Consider the following 21,454-nt stretch of genomic DNA (forward strand, 5'->3'; position numbering starts at 1 on the left):
GCAGGCGGCCAACCCCGGATCCACCCCTGGAGGCCCGGAGCAGCAGGCCCAAAGGGATCTGGATTTCTTTATTAACAGACATGAGCACGACCCGTTACATAAGTTTGTGCTTTCCAAAAAACAGTTACTGAATGTGAAAAAGGAACCCAAGCAAAGAAGTTGGGAAGGGGCCACCCTAGCCCCCGGCCCCACCCATAGCCCTGACCTGAATCGCGCCTAAGGCCTCCAGCCTGGGACCCGCCCAGCAGGAGGGGGTAGGAGAGGGCTGGGAAACTGAGGGGCCCCAGCTGGGTCTGCTACTTCCTTTAGGCCAGGTGGGAAGGGGTCAAGAGAAGGGTGGGGAGGGGGTCCCAGGGAGCCAGAGCCCACGAGCCATTTATTGCCATGTTTTCAAATTCGTGCAAAATATCTGAAGCCCTGGACAGAGAATACAAAGTGATATTTTTCCAAGAAACAAAACTAGGAAAAGATGAGGGGACATTTTCCCATCAGACTCCCACCCACGCCAGGCCCCAAGCAGGGTGAGGCCTCCACCCTGGCCAGCTGAGTGAGCAGGGAGGACTAAGCGCTACAATCTGGACCGGGCGGGGAGGGGATGGATTTTGCAACAGCGTCTCAACTACCAACGGGAGGAAAACCAGTCAACTGTACAAGTCTCCTATCAACTTTTTTAAAAAAGGGAGAGAAAAGCTGTAAAAGTCAGGCCCTGTGGGTAGGTAAGCGGCCAAGTCCCCGGCCAGGGCCGGAATCTGGAGTGCCAGGCAGAGCTGCTTCGAGTGCAGGTGCAGCCGGCCATCTGGCCAGAGGCGGCGCACGAGGGTAGCCTTGGCAAGAGCAGCCTGAGGGCGGTGCCACGGCTAATCTCCACCCTCAAAGCCCTCCTCCTCTTCTGGCACTGGGTCCGCATCCCAACAGGTGATGTCGATTTCTATGATGTTGGGAAGAGAGGAGAGTTAGGAGATAGCCAGCAGATCCATGGTTGTCTCCCAACCACTGGGAGCTGTGTCAGCTACGGGTTAGGGATTACCTGCCCACACTTGAACCACAACCCCTAATTCCGCCCCATCAGCCATCGCAGTTACTACCTGGAGGCTTGTTGTAGAACACAGGAGGCGGAGCCTTTGCACACAGCTCTTCTGATTGGGCGAACTCCTCCTCCTGTGATTGGCTGAAGTACCCCTCGCTGGCCTGCAGGAGGAAAGCACCAGGTCACTGGGCCCCACCCCAAAAGAGAAAGGCTGACCTACCAGGCCTGAGCCCGTTTCCCTGGCAACCAGTGATTCCATCCGTGGTTGCCAGGGAAACAGATGCCTGCCTTGGGAACAAAAGCAGAGCTGGCCTAGGGAATGAAATGAAGCTTTCCCCAATAATGTGGGTCACAGAGAAAGAGGGGTACTGCTGCAAGCCTGAGAAATGGCTGGGTCAGCTCCCTACTCCCACCCCTCCCACCAGGCTGCCCTGCTTGACCTGGGTCCCCTCCTTCTGGGTGGTCTCGCCATTGGTCAGCAGGTGTGGCTCGGGCTCTGGCTCCAGCTCCGGTTCCTGATCCAGCTCTTCCAGAGCAGAGGGCAGAGTTGGGGCCTGGGGGGCAGTCAGGGGCTCCCCTTCTACTGCCTCCTCTGGGTCACAGAAGGTAGCTGGCGGCTCAGGCAGCTCATCAAAATTAAGGAGATTGGCACAACCTGCACCTGCTGGTGGCAGTGGCTCCTGAGCCACATCATCCAGCAGGGACACCTCCGTCAGAGTGACCTCAGCACCCGAGGGTGGTGTTGGGGCCCTAGGCTCAGCCTGGGGTGCAGAGGCCCCTTCCCCATTGCCAGGCCACAGGTCAATGAGGCTGGCAGAGGTGACGGTGTTGGCAATAGCGGTATCAGCAGCAGCAATGTTGGTTTCAGTGGCAGCAGCTGTCAGGGTGTCGGCTGGAGCAGTGTCAGCTATGGCAGGCTCCAGAGGAGCAGCCAGGACCGCCTGCTCTGGAGCCACCATGAACATAAAGTCCTCCATGGGGCTGCCTTGCCCCCCGGGAGGCTCCAGTGCCTGAGGGGGCTCCTCCACAGGGCCAGCCCAGGCCTGAGGGGCTGTGGCTCGAGACTCCTTGCTGGTCTCTTCGCTATCCGGGCTGGGACCAGGCTCCTGGGTTTCTGTACAACACAAATGGAGGAGACGGATGGGACCAGCTCCCTCAGGAAAGGATGCAGGGCATGGGCAGCCAGCCACCCTATCTACCCTGCCCACCCAAAAAAGTTGGCAACCTCTTGGAAGATGGTCTCCACTAAGAGCTCTGTGCAGACTGCCCTCCAGCACCCACTGGGCCCCACTGCTCCTTTACCTAGTGTCTTTAAGCCACTCAGCAGCCCTGGGAAGAAGGCCTGACCCCCACTCCAAGGAAAGAAACTAAGCTTCAGAGGACAGGTGTGACTGTGACACCAGGGCTCTTCCTGGCCACAACCACTTCCAGGACAGTGCAGCCTGGGCGATGGGTGGCCTAGATCCCTGGGGAGTTATTACCATGGCCACATGGGGTTTCCAGCACAAGAGAACTGGTAAGAAACCCAGTGCAGCTAGCACCTCTCACTTACCTTGAGCTGGTGGGAGTGGTGGTGGCAGTGGTGGAGGCTGTGAGGACGTGACCTCATCCAGGGCCCGCTCGATCTGCTCAGAGACAGGGGTGGAGGCTGTGCTGGAGTCAGATGGGCTCCGGGCAGGGATAGGGGTGGGTGCCATCCTCCGGTGGCTATCCAGGTGGCTGCCTGTGGAACAAGCCCCCAGGCTGGTCAGTGAGGGCCAGGGAGCCAGGTGGGACCAGGACTGTCCACCTTGGGGCCTGGCCAGCACCTCTTCTCTGGAGTCTGGTCTGGGTTGGGGCTTGGAGCTCCCCAGGCCCCCGTAGGGGCCAAACCACAACGCCAGACCCTGTGAGCCAGGCCCCTGGGGGCCAGCACCCCTTCAGGGCCAGGGAAGAGGCGGGCGGTACCTGCTCTGGGGACAAACACCAGAGATCAGCGGTCAGGCTGGGGGAGTGAGGGCGGGAGGCTGCTGGGAAGCGGGGCCCTCCTTACCCCCCTGCCCAGGCCTGGGGCTGCTACCTACATGGGAGGGAGGAAGAGAGATTTGGGGTGCGGTGACAGGTGATATAGGGAAAGGGAGTCCGTGGAGGGGAGGAGGAGGAAGAGGAGGAGGAGGAAGGCCCACTGTCCGATGCCTTTATGAAAGGGCAGTACGGACGACCTGCCAAGAGAGACAGACAGAGAGAGAGAAACAGAGGACAAGAGAGGGTCAGTCTCCCCCACCCCCACCCCAAGGCCTCACCCACCCCCAGGGCTGGCCTTGGATGTCCAAGCTGCCTTTGGCCAGGGTGCACATTCAGCCAAGCTGGGCTACAGCCTCAAGCTGTCACAGGACTCCCACCAGCACCAGCCACACACAGCAAGGAGCCTGCCCCACGCAGCCAGCCTCTGCACAGCACACACCCGTAAGAGCCTGCCCCACACCTGGAACCCCAGCACAGGCCAAGCACACGCAGGGTCAAACAGTCAGACCAGCAGACAGGAAGCAAAAGGGTGCTTCAGGGGGAGGCGGAAGCTGCAAGAATTCCAAAAGGGAACCTGGGTGAAAGCCCCAGGGCCAGGGCACCAGCCCACCCCACATGCACCACAGCCCTCAGGCAAGGCCTGGTTCAACCCCAACAGGGCTGCTCTCCACAGCCAGGGGGCGCCTTAGCCCAAGCCAGGGCAGACCAGATGGCCTCTAGCACTGCCCACTGCTTAGCCAAGGCCCGGCATTGACCTCCTCCCACTCCCAGCCTTCTAGGCCTGCCACCTGGGAGGTGGTGGGTGGAAGTACATCTGATGAACAACTTTGCCTTCTCCAAGGGTCCTTGGGCAAGGCTTCCCTTCCAAGAAAGAGTGCCAAAGAGGCTCAAGGCCAAAACCTGAGGAGTGAGAGTCGAGTAAGGGTGGGACCTGGGACTACCTGATCGGTGGTTGAAGGGCAAGGGCACATCACAGCTGCCCACGGAGGCCGATGCGACTCGTTCCTGCTGCTTGAAGAACTCCCGTGGGTTATCAGGCCGCTGGGCAATAATGGCTGCTGCCTCCTGGGGGCACAAGGAAAGAGTCAGGGCCAAGCTGGGCCTGGCTGAAGCAGGCCCCTGCTGGCCTCACCTGCTGTCCTACCAGCTCTCACCTCTACCTCCGATTCCGACTTCTTCATCTGGGTCTCTTCCTCTTCATCCCGCTGGTCACCCTGGAAACAAAAGGGACAGGGTCTTGGGCACCCCCAACAGAAGCTCTTGACTTCTTGCAGCCTGTTTCCTCCACGATCTGGCAGGAAGAGCCTTAGGGGTGGCACCTCTCCTCCCTTCACCACCCAGTCACACAGTTCTTTCTGTCCATCTACAAGGCCCTCAGCCTCCTTACCTCCAGCTTGGACAGGTGCCTAGGTACCCAACACAACTCCTCCTGCTCCTTCACAAAAACATCCAACCAGGCACCCAGGGCCTCCAGGAGTGCACCCTGCTTTGTAGCCAACTTTTCTTAAACCTACCCCAATGCCTGGCTAACTGTGCCCATCACTGCTTCCTAGAACTCAGCATCACCACCATTATTAGTCCCCTGCCTCCGTGCTCTCCTCCCCTAATTTCTTCTTTACAAATCCTCAAAGAACTTTTCCAAAATCCAGATCAGACCATGATGCTTCCTAGCTTAAAATCCCTCAGGGGTTTCTCATGAGTCATAGTGAGTACTAGCTGAATATGGCCCATACATGACTTTCACTTTGCCAGTATGTTTTTAAAACATATTAATTAGTTGCCTCCACTTAAGAATCAGGAAGTTTCATGCTGAAATCGGGATCTCCACTTTCTCTTACCTGGCAACACTGGCCCACATGCCCCAAGCGGCCACTGGCCAGAGCTGCAGCCACCCTCACACCAGGTGTTTGCTATTCTTTTGCCACAGTCCCCACCACTCCCTACTGCCTTTCACATGTTCATTTCACTTGCTGTTTTGAGATTGCAACCCCAGGAGTACAGGCAGGTGAGGCCCCTCATATGGGCCCACATTCCCTCCCCCTGCCTGACCTAGCCCATCACCTCTCCAACATCCCCCTCCCGCCATGACCTGCCCACACACCCTGTGACATATATAAAGTCATCAGTATGACCCAGTAACCATTCCTGGAACATCCATGCCATTTCATGTTTGCTCAGTTGAACTCACTACTATAACGAAAGCTTCTTAATCAGTGTTCCCTGCTGCCTCTTAGCAAATGGGGCAGGAGAGACTGAGGGGAGAGAAAAGCTGTAGGCAAAGTGGTAAAATAAAAGGGCTCCTTTGTTTTTTGAGCACATAACCAACCTACAACTTAAACTTATCTGTCAGGGTGCATCAGGAGAATGGCCCTTCCAAGTATCCACAACTTCATGTCTTCCAGAATTAAACCTAAACTCCTGACCTTGCTCTCTCTTCCCAAATTTCCCCTGCTCCTCAGCCCACTGGGCTCCAGGCAGGCTCCTTGCCTTCCAGTAAATGTACATCCACCAGCCTTTGCTGATACTCTGCCTCCACCTAGTATAACCTTCCTCGGTTCCTCTGTCTCACTAAAAAAAAAAAAAAAGACCAGAGGCAACTTACTACAAAAGCTTTAACTACCAAGGATGTGAAAAACACTCAAACAAGTTAGGGCTGTGGGTAGGGGAGAGAGATCAACACACTAACCATAAGGGTAGACAGCATTGCTGTACCTGAGCATCTGCAGATACATGGGAGCTCCCTGGCAGCCCTGGTGTAAAGGGAACCCAGACAAAGTAGACAATTCTTATCAGAACAGAGAAAGCAGAACAGCTCCTTAAACTGATAGAAGGCATTTTATAGTTCTAAAGGGCCAGATGGAACTATAAAATAATAGAATAAGTTCCTTAAGACTTTGCTTGAAATGTTGATAACTGGTGAAGACAAGTGATCAGTTCAGGGGGTTAACTATACTATTCTTTCTACTTCATGTGCATGTATGTGTATATATGCAATTTTCCAGAAAAAACTTTCTCAAAAAGCCTTTGCTCTGAATGAATAAATGAAATATGGTATATAGATAAAATGGAATATTATTAGCTTTAAAAAGGAAGGACATTTTAACATATAGATAAACTTCGGAGACATTATGCAGAGTGAAATAAGCCAGTCACCAAAGGAAAAATTCTGTATGATTCCACTCATGATACACCTAGAGCTGTCAAATTCATCAGACAGAAAGCAGACCAGCAGTTGGCAGTGGCTGCAGGGAGGGGAGAATGGAGTGTTAGTGTTAATGAGTACAGAATTTCAGTATGGGAAGATGAAAAAAATTCTGGAGATGAACAATGATGATGTTTGTAAAATGTGAATATACTTAATGCCACTACATTATACATTTAAAAATGATATATGTCATGTTACGGATATTCTGCCACAACTGACAATAAACTCATCGAATCATTTAAAAAGGCCTTGCCCATCTTCTTCTCCATCATGTTTCTAACACCTGGCACATGGAGCTGGTGACAGAGGTTTGCTGAATAAATCACTAAAGCTAGAGCTTACCAACTCCATATCATCTCCCATCTTCACCAGCCCAGGAGCTGATGGGGTTGGAGTAACCTCTGACAGCCATTTAATACCTGTGCCTGAAGAGTGTCCTGCCTCCTCCTTCCCAGTCTCCTGTGGGTGTGGCCCTGAAGCTCCTTGGAGTCCTCAGGGCCCAATATCTCTGCCCATCACAGTTCCTATCCAGATGAGTATCACTCACCTCCTGTTCTGAACTATACCATGTCCTGTCCTTTTTGAAATACAAAGTTCAATTCAAAGCATGAGGATCTGACTCCACTGCGGTTTCAAAGGGCCAATCCACAGGCCCTATGGGCCACCCCAATGTTTGGCGGTTCAGAAAGCACCCCTGGAGCAAGGGGCTGCACTGAAGGAGACACTACACACACTGTATTAGATGCTCAGAGCACCGGCCCGGATTCATTCACGTGGTTCTGCAGCAGTTGTGTTGTAGGGACCAAGTCTCAAGCCCCCTACATGCAGGAAGCATGTCTAACCCACCCTGAGGCCCTCAGGCCTTGCTGGGAAGGGACAGGGGAGCCTGGTCAGTTAGGGTCAGGGTCAAAACAGACTTCTCTCTTTCAGTTTAAAGGTATAAGCTTCTCCAAGGTCTTTCCACAGCCAGGGGCCAGATCCCAAGCGATCAAGCAGCAGGCCCGAAACTCCATGACACTTCGTGAAGGGGTACCCGGAATACCCATCACTGTCCCGCAAACACTGATCTCCCCATGAGGCCCAGGAAAACAGAGGCCATCCCCATCTCCCTGACCAGGAAACTGGGAGCTCTGGCTAGAAACTTACAAAGATAGATTGCTCCTTCAACCGCCTCTTTGCCTCCTCAGCTTCTAAAGTCTGCTGTTTCCTCCTAGAACGATAAGCAGGCATGCACCCCTTAGGGCGGGCCCACGAGGACCTCCTGGCACGGGGCAGGGCCTGCACGGGGTGGGCTGGGCACACCTGTGCTCCTCGATCTGCTGTTCCCTCTCTCTGTAGCGCCGCTCTCGCTCCTCCTGCTCCTGCCGCTCCTGCTCCATCCGCTCTTGCTCAAACCTGAGTCTCTCATCCAGGGCCTTCTTCCGCTCCTCCTCCTTCCTCAGCTCTTCCTCCTTCTGCAACCACCCATGCCAAGGCAGTGTAGGCCCTAAGCCTGCCCCCTCCCACCTCCCACCCTCCAGCCCATTGCCAACTCAGGGCAAAGGAGGTATGGGTTCTGGGGAAATAAAGTGAACCTTCCGGGCATAAGGCTTGCTCTTTCAGCTGGGGGAGTGCATGGGATGGGACACACTACTGAAAGGGGAACTTGGGGAGAGAGGCCCAAAGCTACCCCATGGGGTCGGGGGCCACACCTTGGCCTGCTCCCAGAACTGCTCACGGTTAATCCTTTTCATTTCCACAGCTGCATCAGTCTTCTGATAGGTGGTGCCCTGCAGAGTCAAATGGCCTGGTGTGAGTGCAGAGAGCAGGTTGAGTGCTCCAGGAGCTCTCATGGCAAAGGCTGAGGACTGAGAGGGCAGGGGTGGGCCCAGCACCAGGCAGGGCCAGCTGTCCCCAGGGGCACACTGACCACCGGCTCAGCATTCTCATCCTCGCGCAGCCTCAGTCGGTGCAGCACAGGGCTGGAGAGCCGTGCCAGCCCGTTGGAAAGCCGCTGCCCAATGGCGCCTGCATCTATGTCTTCCACGCTGCTGGCATTCACGATCACGTCGACGCCCTGCAGCAAGAAGGTGTGTTCAGGCAGCATAGCTCTCTCCTGTCACCACCACAAACATGTAGACCCTGCCCTGGGTGGCTGGCCCTGCCCTTATGAGAGCCCTGGCCCCACTCGCACCTGGAAAAACTCGGCCACCTTAGCCACGTGGCTGGCACAAGCGCATTTGCGAGCATCAGGCACATCTTCACCGACCTGCAAAGTCCCCAATGAAGACGGGGTTAGAAAGGAAAAGAGGGGCAGCAGCCCGAAGCCCTGAGCTCTCTTCCCAGCGGTGTCAGTGGGTGAGGCTGGGTGTAGGGCAACCGCTCCGGGGCTTCAGCTCCCTTCCCCAGCCCACAGCTGCATACCCAGTTGATGAGCACATATTTTGGCAGAGCAGCCTGGGAGTCCTTGACACTGCAGAAGCCGTACATCACCTTCTGGTTCTCAAAGTGGCCTGAGAGCTCCTGCAAACCCCCATCTGGGGGAATCAGGAGGGTGTTAGGACTCCCGTTTTCTGAACCCTTCCCCTGCAAAGGGCCTAGAACCTAAAGGAAAGACTCCTCTCTTGGGATCTACAGACACCCCCAGGGACCTGAGATCTGAGTTCTGTGATGGTGTAAGAGGTGGCAGGCAGGTGTTGGCTTTGCCTCTGAATCCTACGGGGCCTGATTGGGGGTAGGGCTGAGGAACTGCTTTTCCTCACACATCATCAAGTCTCACTGCCCAGTGCTGTAAAATAAAGCCTTTGGGCTCTGGAGAAAGTGAGGATGATCTGGGCCATCCCAGCCAGAGCCGTCCCCTCCAACTGTGTGACTTTGGGCAAGTCACTTTCTCTCTCTGAGCCTATCTTCCTACAATCAAACAAGAAACAAGGCTCCCTCCCTTCCCACCCCGGGAATCTTAGGGATGACCAGGAAGGACACCCGCCAGACAAGTGTGAGTCTGCTGCAGACAGGCTAGGAGGTGGCCTGGAGCCAGTGGGGTGGGGAAGAAAACAACCGGAGGAGGGGGCGGAACAGAGGGTGGAAGAGGAAGGGGATAGAATGGCTGGAATTCTTACCTCCTGACGCTGCAAGCTTGAGGTCATCTGAGCCATCCTCATATGTATACAGAGCCCTGGGGAGTGGGAGGTGTGGCTCTTAGAACTGTCAGGGCCCCCGTCCAATTTTGGGTGGAGACAGCTCTAGGGAGGAGGTAGGGGGACACAGGGGGGGCCGGACAGGAGGGGAGTTCTGGCCCAGCACTCTGCCCGACAACTGGTGGGGGAGTGGTCCTGGGACCTGGTAGAGGGGGGCCTGGGTCAGGTGAGAAATAAACAATAGGAGGGAGATAGAAATCCCTGCCCATGTGTCATGTCCTCGGAGCTCCGAGCCCTGGCCCTGGCAGCCTACAACCCAGCAAGCTGGTGTGAGATGGAGATTCCAAGGCGACGGTTCCTTGGTTACTGTTCCCTGGCTACCATGCTTCTCATCCTCCATTGGCTGTTGCCAGGAACCTACCTGGCTCTGCTTTGGTACCCACTGCCCCTCCCCCGACAGCAGGGGATGGGGAGGAGAACCTAGTGCTGACTGGCTCAGGGCATCCCCTGGTAACCATGGCAACCCAGCAACTGGCACAAGACTAGCCCACCCTGACTGCAATCTCCTAAACACAAAGGACCCCAGGGACACGCCCAGGGCCTCAATCTCTGCCTCTCAGAAATGGAGATGAGGTCACCCAGGTCACTCTTGCCTAGACTCTGACCCCCTGGGTGACCCATGTCTTCCTGGCTTTCCAAAGGGCAGCTAGGCCACCTCTTTTCCAGCAGAGGCCCTGGCCTCTTGGGACTGCCACTCTTTCCTTCTACCTTAGCATCACCAGAGAGCTGACCTAGCAGCCGTCTTCCTTCTTCCTCCTCCCTAGCTTTTTCTCCCCAGGCAGCCGTGGCTCAGCATCCATTTCACAGAAGGAAAGACAGAGATTTTGGCTCCTGAGGAGCCCCTGGGAGGACAGTCCTGAGGCAAGGAAGAAGGGCCTTGTCCTGGAGGAGGCTCAGGAGGACTCAGGCCCTTTTCAAGCTCCCCTTTCTCTACTGCCAAGGCAGGAGGCTGGGGGCTGGAAGGAGGGAAAGCAAAAGCATAAGGGAGATGGAGAAAAGAAAGGGAGGAACAGTCAAAGAAACTGGGCAAAGAGGAAAAAAAGAGAAGACAAGAAAAAGAAGCGAAGGTAGAAGAGAAAATGAAGGGAGGGAGAGAAGGGAGAGGGAGGAGAGAAGGAAGAAGGGAAGGAGGACACACACACACACACACACACACACACACACACACACACACTTCCTGGTTCCTCTAGAAAGGGACGGAAAGGGATGGAAAGGGACGCAGGTGGTCTGGGAGGCTGGGAGCTCCTGGTCCAACTGTTGCCCAGGCCACGATGCTGGCAGCTGCTTCCCAACACAGCTGTCCCACCACCTGTCCGCTGCCTTAATCCACCATTAGGAACAAAGGGCCCTCAGAGAAGCAGGGACTGCCCCTCTCCATTCCACAGATGAGAAACTGAGGCAGAACTCCAGGATTCTGGTTTCCAGACACTGCTCTAGACAGCACACCTCCCAGGGACAACTGTCAGCCTCTCTCGGGCTTTGAGGGCCCTTGCTACTGTCAGGAACACCTGCCCCGTCCCTTCCATCCTCTACCCTTGCTTACCCACCTCTAGCTACCTTTCCAGCCATAGCCCTCACCTGGTAGAAACCACAGCTAACTTCAAAGCCTTTGTCAGGCCTTCAACCCTGAGCTCCGCCTGCCTGCTTTTCCACCTATACCTCCATACCCGCACCACACACTTGGGTCATACTGGATGGCTCCCTGATGCCCGACACAGTTCTGAATATTTCCCACACTTGAACCTTTGCATGTGTGGTTCCCTTCACAGAAAAACCAGACCTGTTTCTCCACCCCCTGCCCATTCCCAGCAGAAACCCCTCAGGGCCCCAATGCCAGCTCCCCGGGAAGCTGTGCCCTGAGCTGTACCTCCCCAGAGCACTCACCACACCCCAGCAGGGATGGGAAGAGGCCCACCCCAGGTCTCACTAAACCAGTGCTTCTCAAATACATCAGAGGTGGTCTGGGCAGGTGGGAGTGAGTGAAACCGCACAAAGACAGGATAGGGTAACCAGGAATCCACATGTCTCCCAAGGTCCAACCCCTAGAGACAAACACTGCCTCAGTCAGACCTAAGCTCCGTGGAGGCGAGATGTCTGCCTCAGTCAATCGACACATCTCATTCTCTGGGTCCAGTGTCCGGCACACAGCAGCACCAGTAGATATTTGTGATGCTGACACAAACTCTGAGAAATCATCTAGGCCAGAGAAACTAGACGGGGGTGAGGTGGCAGCTGGGATGTTGTGGCTTCACGGAGATGCTGGGGTCAGTTGAGGTGGGAAGCTAAGGACAGGTGGAACCCTCAGGACAACCACATCAGGATGTTAGAGCTGCGACATCCTGGAGGTCCCAGATATGGTTGAGCCCAATACCCTTTTCTTTTCAGGACCAGAGAGGACCAGGGACTTGTGTGTGGTCACAAATAGAGTCATGTCACATCCAGGGCAACACTGGCTCTTCCTACTACACGTTCTGACTTCCTGGGTCCTCTGCTCCTGCCTGGCACCTGGACAGGGTTCCATTTCAGAGGCCCTGCCATCCTAGGAGTGAGCTTCCCCCATCCCTCCCCACACTGAGAAGCCAAGTAAGGGAGGGCAATGACAAGCCCCCTTTGCCCAAGTAGCAATTTTGCCACACCCTCCTCCCTCCTCTGAGTGCATTGTCTGCGCCTGAGTCCTGAGACCTCACTGTATCCTGGCTTGTTGCTGCGGGCCCTCACGTCTCCCTCTGCAAGATGTGATCCTCACACCCTTTTTACAAAACGCTATCTAAGCCCTTGGGAGTGAACAAATGTGTGCATGTGTGAGGGTGCGTGCGTGCATCTGTGTGTCCCACACACAACCCAGATGGGGGGTGACGCACACTAGTGATGAATAACTTGCTTTGGCCACATGGATGCTGCTGGGTGGTGGGAGCCCAGGCCTCTGCTGAGCAGGATGTGGCCCGACAATGGTTGTGTGGACCCACACTGGGCCTCCAGAGCTCTGCTCTGGAGAAGTTAGGGACAATGGGGTGGTGGTAGGCAGTAGTACCCCCAGACTGAGGGCGAGGGGGCATTCCAAGACGGACCATGCCCCTCTTCAGGCAGGGCCCATCATATCCCAAGGCCAGCTCCTCTGCAAGGCCAAGCAGGCCCCTTGCCCTGAACTCCTCCCATGATCTCAGCCCCCAGGGGCAGGGCTGGGACAGCAGGTGGGCTGCTTGCCCACTTAGCCTGTGCTGGCCTCTCCTGTGAGTGACCTGCAGGACATGAGAACTTGTCTCCCGCGTCCATCCCTCCAGGCCTGGCTGCCCGCCAGTGCTGCAGTACCGTGGCATAAATGGCTAGGCATTTGTCCCCTCCTCCAGCCCCCAGGTCAGTGTCCCTATCCCAATGCCCTCCCAGCATGAGGGTGAGGCCAGCTCAAATGAAGTCCTTCAGGCCTGCCCTCACACTGTGCCTCAGTTTCCTGCCTGCTAGGGAAAGAAGAGGCCTGGGAACTAAATGGGCCCCCGCTTCAAGAGAAGAGTACTGGAGGGGAATGTTTCCTGGATGGGGCAGGGTGGAACCCCTTGGCTTTCCTACTACCCTGGGGACTCCAGCCCAGAGCAGGTGGTCCACCCCTCCCAGAGCTCAGAAGAAGGCAACAGCTGGGGAGGGGGAAGATAGCAGCTTAGCTCCTCCCCCATTAGGGAGTTGAGAGCCCCTTGCCACTGGGCCTTGGAGCCAGGGGCTCAGTTTATCTACTCAGCCCCTCATCCCTCTCTGGGAGCTCCCTCGATGCTTGTGTACCCGAGGACTGCAGCGCCCGAGGACTGCAGCCCAGGGTCCCCCGCTTGTCCCCTAGGCAGGCAGCTCGGCCCCCTTGGCATCTCCCAGCCCAGCCGCCCAGCCCCTGCAATCCCCCTTCATCCTTGCCTCCTCTGCGACTCCTGAGAGGAACAGGAGTCACTGGGCGGTTGCCATGTGGCAATGAACGCCTTTCCATCACACCCCAACTCCTAGAAGGCCCCCCTGGTGGGCGGGGCGCCCCGGCCCCTAGCCCGCTCCGCTCCTCCCCCGCCCTAGTGTTCCTTTGTGCTGTGGCTGGCCCGCCGGCTGGGCTGGGCTAGGCAGGCTGAGTTGGCTCTGCTAGCCTGGTCCCCGCCCTGTGTCTGCCCGGTCCGCGCCCGCTGGAAGGTAGCGAAGGTGCCCTTGGCCGTCCGGTGCACACCTGTCCCCCAGGCCCGGGGCGGGGGAGGGGGCAGAAGATGGGCTCCTGCAGGACCGTGCGGCCCCGGGCCACACGTCCAGACCCCGCGTCTCTCCGGTCCGCATCCGGCCGCTGCTCCCACCGCGCGACTGGGGCAGCCTCGGGGCTCTCGGGGCCAGCAGCGCCCCGCCCGGCCCCTCCCCCGGCGCTCACAAAGACAGCCCCGCCCGGCCCTCCAGGGCCCCTGCACCATTTCGGGGTCGCCCCCTCCTTTCCCGGCAGCCGGGCGGCGGGCCGAGTGGAAACAAAGGCGCAGCAGCAGCGGCGGCGCGGGGACAAAGGGGCCGGGGGGCGGGGGCGGGGGCTTACCAGTCCGCCGCGCTCTCCTCCCGGATCACCTCCTCGTACGCCGCCAGCAGCTCCAGGCGGTGGCCGCTGAAGCTGACGCCGGCCATGCTGAGGGCCGGACCGAGGCCGAACGGACAGACGCACAGACGGACGGACAGAGGAAGAGGGAAGGAACGAAGGAGTCGTCGCCGCCGCCGCCGCCTCGGAGCCTCTGCAGCGATGCGAGCCGAGCAAGCCAGCGGCCGGGGGAGGGGAGCCGGCCGGCGGGGGGCGGGGGGCGCTGGCTCCGCCCGGCTCGTCCCTCCGCGCTCGGTCCTAGCGCCGCCCCGGCCGGGCCCAGGGGGAGGCCCGCCCCCCCTTCCCGGCCTGCCCCGGGCGCCCCCGCTCCCCTCACCCACCGCTCCTGCGCCCGCTCCTGGCCTGACCTGCACTTCCCTTCCGAGGCCCGCCTCACCTGCGTCCCAAACCCACAGCTACCGTGTTCCCGAGCCTAGGCGCTCATCCTCTTTCTCCAGCCCCATCCCTTCCTCACCAGCCCCTCTAAACCCGGCTTCATTCTCCTCCTTTATCAGCTCCTAGTCCCAATCCCAAACCCGCTTTATTCCAAACCCGCCCAGCCCCATTTCATGCTTAATTTATCTCTATCCTGGCCTCACCCCCATCTCTGGTCAACTCCAGCCCTCGGCCTCAACCCAATTCACAGGTCAGCCACCCCTGGCTCATCTGCTGCCCATCTCCACCTCTGAAAGGCCCATTCCTAACCACCGTCACTGACATCTGTGTCCCAACCCCAAATCCAGCCTCATTCCCAACTCCACGCTTAGCATGCAGCCCCATTCTCCACATCCCATCCCAAGCTGCACCTTGCTCAGTCCAGCCTAGCTTGTTTCCATTCTGATCCCAGTTTCCAACCACACCTCTACATCCCTGCCTCCTTGACCATTCCCGGCCAAGCTCATTACACCAGCCTTGCCAGCCTCTTCTACAATCCTGCCCCACCCCTAGGCTGAGCCCCTTTCCCTTACCAGATGGGGCCAGCCCAGGAAATCTTTTGCCTCCTCTCACAAGTGTCAGGCCTCTCAGAGGATCTTGAGCAGACTTCCTCCTAGGAAGCTGCATCTAACCTCAGACTCCCAGGGAAGGGTTCCTCCAGGACCAGCCTCCTGGCATCTATTTCCCAAAGCTCTCAGCACAGAAAGTACTAGGGCCTCAGAGGAGTCCCCTGGAAGGGAGTGGGCACCACTGCCAGGGCTTCCACTCATTGCTGAGATGGGACCATGAAACCCTCCCTGGCTCTCAGAAGCCTTTCCCACCCACCACGTACAAAGCCTCCCACTTCTGTCTTCCCAGGGGAGGTGGCAGAACCTGAGCAAACTTTGCCTAGTCCAATCTGGGAGCTGGAGGAGGAGTTAGTCCAGCTGGGCCTCTGAATTCTGAGTTGGCCAAGAGAAGAAAGAGAGCATTGATCTCTAGCAGTGGTCCCCAGCACTTTGGAGTAGGAAGACCCTCTTAAAATTCAAAATATCCCACCGACCCCTGCCTGTGTCCACTATGCCCATGGGACCCTGGCCCTGGCAGTTTCTCCACAGTCCCAACTTGGAACAAGGTCCAGGCAGAGGCGGTAGGATTCTGGAGAAAGAGGAGACCCCACAGCAAGGCTGAAAATAGTGTCGGAGGAGTAGGTAGAGGGGATCTCAGGCCTCAGCCCCTTCCTGCTTCCTTTGACATGTCCCAGCTCAGAATTTCTCCCACCTCCCTCTCCCTGGCCCCCTTCCCAGCCTCCTGCTCGTTCAGTTTCACGTCCACCAAACAGAAGCCCTGCATGCCTTCTCTCCCTTCCTCAAATTCCTGCCTCCTTCCAGCCACCCACAAATTCTCTCCGGCCACACCCACTCTCACCTCTTTGCCATTTATATTTTATATTTTTAAATGAAATTCTAATTTCAGAACAGTTTTAGATTTACAGAAAACCTACAAAGATAGTACAGAGAGGCCCCATATGTGGGAGCAAGACGGTTACCTGCTTGGCTGCCTGGAGCCCACTCCTTCCAGTACTGGAGGAACCCTTCCCTGGGAGTCTGTGGTTAGATGCTGCTTCTGGAAGGAAGTCTACTCAGGATCCTCTGGGATCCCTTCCCCCTCCACATCACCTTCATCCTATAATTTGTATATCTGTAATCTATCTCCTCCAGTCCCTGCTGTTTCTGGAACAGCTCTGGCCATGGTCACCAGTGACCCCTAACCTGCCAAATTCAGTGGCCTCCTTCTAGTCTTCAGTCTCCTCACCTTGTGGGAGTCGGGGGGAGGGGCACTGATCACCCCCTCCTCTGTGAACCGTCCTTTTTTCAGCCCTGAACCCCCCAGCCCTGGTAGGTAGGTCCTGGGTGACTTCTTGGAGGTCCTCCCACCAGGCCTTCATGTCTACCACCCCCAGCACCGATCACCCTCTAAGCATAAACATATTGGTCTCTCTCATCCCCAGAAAGTGAGCTTCCCTCACACACTAGGAGGCTAGTCCAATGGCCTCTGGGTTCCCAGAATGGTAAAGTCAATAAAAAGGGAGAATTCAGATGTAGAAGCTGGTCACTTGTGTGACCTTGACTGAAATGCTTTTCTCTCTGAGTTTCCTCTTTATTAACATGTTGTGAAGATAACAATATGACTGGATGGAGGTTTGGAAAGTGAGAACCCTTCCCTTCCTCCTCACAGCCCCATCCTTCTCCCTCCCACACCCCACCTTTCTGTTCTGTGCTCCCTACACCTCTCAGGAAGGCTTCGTGGCTGACAGGTCGACCTCGGGACTTTTTCAGCACGTTGGTGGAGCCTTTTCTGCCCTCAGTCTGCCTCTGCAAGGTCCTACCAATCACACTTTCAAAAGTGTCCCCCCTCCTTACAGGTATGGGCCCTGGCACAGGGCCAGCCACTTCACCCACCTTCACCCTGCTCCTGATAAGCCAATTGCTGCCCAGACCTTGCTAAGTGTGTAACCTTAGACTTGTTGCTCGATCTTTTTTGTCTCACTCCAACCACAAAATGGGGATGATAATGATGATACCTACTTTATAGGGTCTGTTTGAGGATTTTAAAACAGTATACAGAAAGTGCTTACAATGGCAACTGCACATAGTAATGCAGTTGACATGTTGGCTGCTATTACTGTTTTACAGATGGGAAAACCTATGTTCAGAGAGGGGCAGTGACTCGCCCTGAGGCACACAGCTGGTGATTGGCAAAGTCTGAATGGGAACCCGTCTGTCCCACATCACTTCAGCATACCACATATCCTTACTAGCACCCCTATTTCTACATGCGGGGCCTGGCCTGCCCTGGAATTTAATCAGAAGTAGTTCCTCAGGCTACAGCTGCAAGGTCTAGGGGAGGAGTCAGGGGTGGGCAGGGGGCCTGGACATGGAGGAAGGGTGCCTAGAGCAGTAGATATCCACGGTCAGGCATTCCTGTTATGTAAAATTTCCTGGGGCTGAGACTGAAGAAAAAGGCTGACAACTCCAGCATTATATCAAGAGTTTATTAAGGGAAGTTACATAAGAGGCGCATCTTGGGTGGTGGCAAGATAAGATGGATGTCCTCCCAGCCACGTGGAAGGCACTAAGGGATTACATAGGACAGGGTAGGATGGATAAGGGTACTGGGGCGTGATCGCCCCGGATAAGGAGAAAACATTGTACATACTTGCCCAGGTGGGACAATGGCCTGTTCCAGCAATAAGCAGGAACCAGCACGAGGTGGGGGATAGGAGAAGGGTTGGTCAGAAAGTCTCTGAGGGGGTTTTCAGGAAGCAGTAGGTGTTCTGGCCCAGATCTAGCTAGATCTAGCTGGAGGATCCAGCAATTGTCATGTCATTGAACAGCCTCCTCCTTAGTCCCTGTCACTGTCTTCAGGCTGATTTTCCACTATAGGCTCCAGAGGGCAGCGTGTGATCCAGGTCTGTTGGTCAGAACCAGTGATTGCTACAGGTGTGGACACATGACTCAAGTCAGTCTAATGGTCATTGGCCCCAGGATTTTTGCTGGAATCATTAAGGAAAGGCTGCTGAACTGGCAGGATGTGGGCCTGGAGCTGGCTGAGGGGTGTCTTTGCCTGAAAATAAAGTCAGCGCCGAGAAAAGCAGTGCTGAGAGATGGAGAAAGAAAGAGTCCTGATGACAAGGTAACATCCTGCCAGCATATCTGAAGTCATTAACCTTTTTAGTTAAATGAAACAAATTCACCTTGTTTCTGCTTAAGCTAGTTTGAATGACAGCTAAAAGAATCTTTCCTGATCTACTTCATCCCCAAGTATTGGTCATTTTTGTCAGTGGCAAGGGAAATAGGTGAAAGGTGAGTTGACCTAGCCCCTTACGCCTTGAGTAGGGGACCCAGGCTGGTCTTAGGGCTGTCCCTGACTGCTCTGTAGTGACTCCACTGCATGACCTCCCAGGGCTAGCCCCGGCTCCCTGAGTTCTCCCCAGGCTCCCAGCAAGCTACTCCTTGTCCCATCAGGGCCCTTGGAACCCTACCTCCTGCTTTAAGCCCCAGTTGGGGAGGGGCCCGACCTCCACTCTTGGGGGCGGCTTTGGACTCAGGCCCACTTGGGTGGGAACCCAAGCTTGGCTTTCTGCTCCCTGTGTGCCGCGGGGCCAGCCTCAGCTTCCTTCCTGTAGCAGGGCTACATGCAGGGGGCCACAGGGTTGTGTGTACCTAGTGTGTGTTCCAAGGCCACGCGGGCCCCAGCACTAAGGAGGCAGCACCAGTCATCAGCTGCTGTGTCTGTTCTCTGTACTCTGGTGAAATAGTTCCTCGCCCTCCATGGCCTCTCTCCCTGCTGACTTCAAATGAGCTCCAGCTACTTTGTACTGGAAAAGGCCCCTCTTGCCTGCTGCCTCTCCGGTTGCCTACTCAGCCCCCTGCCATGGGCTCTGCCCCCTCAGCTGGAAAGACTGCACTCACCAAGGGCACCAGTGGCCTCTGTGGCTTGATGGAAGGACATTTCCCAGTCACCGTGGATGCTACCCACACAGCTCGCACCCCAGGTTTGGAACACGGTGACTCCTACAGCTCCGGGTGGAGGTAGGGGAGTGGGGAGGTGCAGTGGGGAGCCCTTCAGCCTTTGATCCTTAGAGCGGCAGACCTGGACTATTCCGGCTGGGTGGCTCTGGACAGGTCACTTTCTCTCTCTGAGCCTCAGGTCCCTCATCATGACATCTTTTTCAATGATTAAATGGCACATAAGTGATTGCTCTGTGGGTCCTGGCAGAGGTGACTGTTCAGAACAGTGGCCCCATATTTGTTTTTACTTCCACCTAAGCAGCTTCATTTTTCCAAGGTTCAGTCCCCAGCTCTGCTCTTTACCTTCCCCTCCCCTCATATCCACCCCCCAACCAACTTCTCCTTCAGCCACTTTGCCTCGGCAGACACCTCTCACCTTCCTCCCTCTGCCCCTCTCAGCCCTCGGCTGACCACGAGTGGCTGGCTGCTAGTAGTCCTCCTGGCCAGCACACCCCAGCCTCCTAAGAGAGCTGTCTACACTCTCTTGTCCGCACTCTCCTTCCACATCCTCACCACCCCCTTGTTCCTCTAACCCTGGCAGCTACCCCAGCTCTCTGCTAAACTGATCTGGCAAACTTTACCTTGTTGCAAAATGCCATGCGGACTCCCTGGCCTTATCTGCCTGGTTGACACTGTTCTGAAAACACTCTTGCCGAGCCCTGGCTACCCTGCCTGGCCACCCGGCCCACAGCTCTCTGGATGTCCTCGGCCTCCGGTGGTGCCAGCTTTCTCAGCCCAGCACTGTGATGTTGGTGCTTTCTGGTCTCTTATCTCTATTCTATGTTGGGGTCCTGGCTACCCTGACACTGGACTTGACCCACGTTTATCATTTTTTTAAATAGGATTTTTAAAAAAACCTAATTAGTTGCCAACATTAAAAAAACAGACTTCATATAAAAGTCTGAATCTCTGTATACTGTTGATAAACTGGCAGATTGGGCCACAGCTTGGCATTCCCATGCAGCAGCCCTTGTTTGAGGCCGAGGGTGGCTGCCCTGAGAGGCTCCCCCCAGAAGGCTCCCAGCAGCACTCAACATCTGCCCCTATGATCTTGTTCTCTTGTATCCATGGAAACCAAGGGTGGACTGAGGGCTTCACGGTTCAAGAGAAGTGGGAGAGAGTACATTTCTTTGTGGAAGTGAAAAATACTGTTTAATATGCTAGGGATGTCTAGGTTGAAAGAAAACCACATTCCACCTGTTTTCCTCCTTGGGTAACCTGCCTGGTCCATCTCCCCAGCCCTCCTTAGGCATCAGTTACAAGCATCTATGAGGACTGCCTGTCCCAAACTCATTCCAGAATTGAATCAGGGTGAATCCAGACTTGAATCTTCAGCTGCTCCCTGAATATGTGTCCTAAATGTTCCACAGGCACCTCAACAAACATTTATTGGCCATCTACTATGTGTCAGGCACTATTCTAGGCTCTGGCAAGACATCATGAAAACACAAGAAGCGCTGCACCTCAAGAGGACACAACAGACCCTTAAAGAGGATGGCCCCAGAACCTGTTGAGAATGCCAACAACTTCAGATGTTCATGCCAGGGTGCCCAAAGGACAGGTAGTCACAAGCACGCCGAGTTGTCCTGGCCTTCTCCAGTCCACGGCTTGAGACGGGAGAGATGACAGTCCCCCTAGAGTGGTGGAGGGTACCAGTAAGAAGCAAGAGATGCAGCCAACACCAGAGTCAACAGGCATTTAGGTACCAGGCAGAAGTGAGTTTTCCAAAGGGGTCCTCGCTGGTGAATGGTGCTCAGTGCCAACCAGTCCCAGCACAGTACACCCAACTTCAGGCCTGGCTTCTAGCCTGGATCATGGTTCAGTGGCTGTGTGACCTTGGTCAGGTATCCTAACCTTTCACCAATAAAATGAGAGTAACTGCAGATACCTCACAGGACTGCTGGGAGGATTGTGAGATAGTATAAGCAATGGCTGGTATGTCGGACACCTAGCAAATTTGCCTGCCTTCTTCCCCTCACCCCTCACCCCCCGAGGGGCTCCACTCTAGGCTCCCTGGGACTTGTCACCTGGTTCCCTCTCTGCCACATCACATTCTGCTGCTCCCTTCCCCTGGCCCCTACTCCTCCTCCTCTCAGGCTCCTTCCCTTTATTGACCCTGTTCACAGCTGGCTGAGCCTCTTTCTGTAATACAAGTCTGAACTGGTTGCTTAACTATTTCAAACTCTTCTATGCCCTGATGTCCCCATCCCCACCTGGCCCAGCTCCTCAGCCTGCCACTGTCACTGTGGCCTTCCAGGACCTGGGGGCCACCCACCCCGGCCCCACCTTCTTCTGCAGCAGTTCTCTAGCTGATGGATGGCAGCTGGCACCTCCAAGTCCCATCTCTGCAGATATACCCCAACTCCTCCTCTGACTTCCACACCAGGCCAAAACAGCTCCCCCCCCACTTCTGAAGGCGTCTGGGCACAGCACACAGGAGCCCCCTTCCTCTCCTCCTGCTGACCGTGAACCCTGCAT

The 21,454-nt window shown here is 55.9% G+C and overlaps 1 protein-coding gene and 1 long non-coding RNA gene across 4 annotated transcripts; one reads left to right on the plus strand and one right to left on the minus strand.

Moving 5' to 3' along the window:
• Positions 1-51: 51 nt before the first annotated feature.
• Positions 52-14,187, minus strand: DBN1 (drebrin 1). 3 transcript variants are annotated; one of them, XM_016158327.2, is made up of 15 exons: positions 13,953-14,187; positions 9,335-9,390; positions 8,640-8,752; positions 8,410-8,484; positions 8,146-8,292; positions 7,928-8,005; positions 7,539-7,690; positions 7,383-7,446; positions 4,186-4,245; positions 3,973-4,096; positions 3,091-3,228; positions 2,580-2,750; positions 1,468-2,141; positions 1,086-1,188; positions 52-928 (listed from the first exon to the last, which is right to left on the minus strand). In XM_016158327.2, exons 1-15 carry the CDS (start codon positions 14,036-14,038, stop codon positions 858-860), a joined length of 2,112 nt encoding a protein of 703 aa, XP_016013813.1. In that variant the 5' UTR covers positions 14,039-14,187; the 3' UTR covers positions 52-857. The 3 variants fall into 3 exon arrangements, with proteins under 3 accessions (XP_016013813.1, XP_016013814.1, XP_016013815.1); XM_016158328.2 differs by lacking the exon at positions 3,091-3,228 and having other exon boundaries at positions 13,953-14,185; XM_016158329.2 differs by lacking the exons at positions 3,091-3,228; positions 13,953-14,187 and adding an exon at positions 12,652-13,079.
• Positions 14,188-17,355: 3,168 nt separating this feature from the next.
• On the plus strand, positions 17,356-20,845 carry LOC118605576. The gene is made up of 3 exons (XR_004952212.1): positions 17,356-18,268; positions 18,724-18,960; positions 20,347-20,845. It is a non-coding gene; the product is annotated as an uncharacterized LOC118605576 (long non-coding RNA).
• The last annotated feature ends 609 nt before the right edge of the window (positions 20,846-21,454 follow it).

The sequence above is a fragment of the Rousettus aegyptiacus genome, unplaced genomic scaffold (assembly GCF_014176215.1).
Source record: "Rousettus aegyptiacus isolate mRouAeg1 unplaced genomic scaffold, mRouAeg1.p scaffold_m13_p_7, whole genome shotgun sequence".
Lineage (NCBI taxonomy): Eukaryota > Metazoa > Chordata > Mammalia > Chiroptera > Pteropodidae > Rousettus > Rousettus aegyptiacus.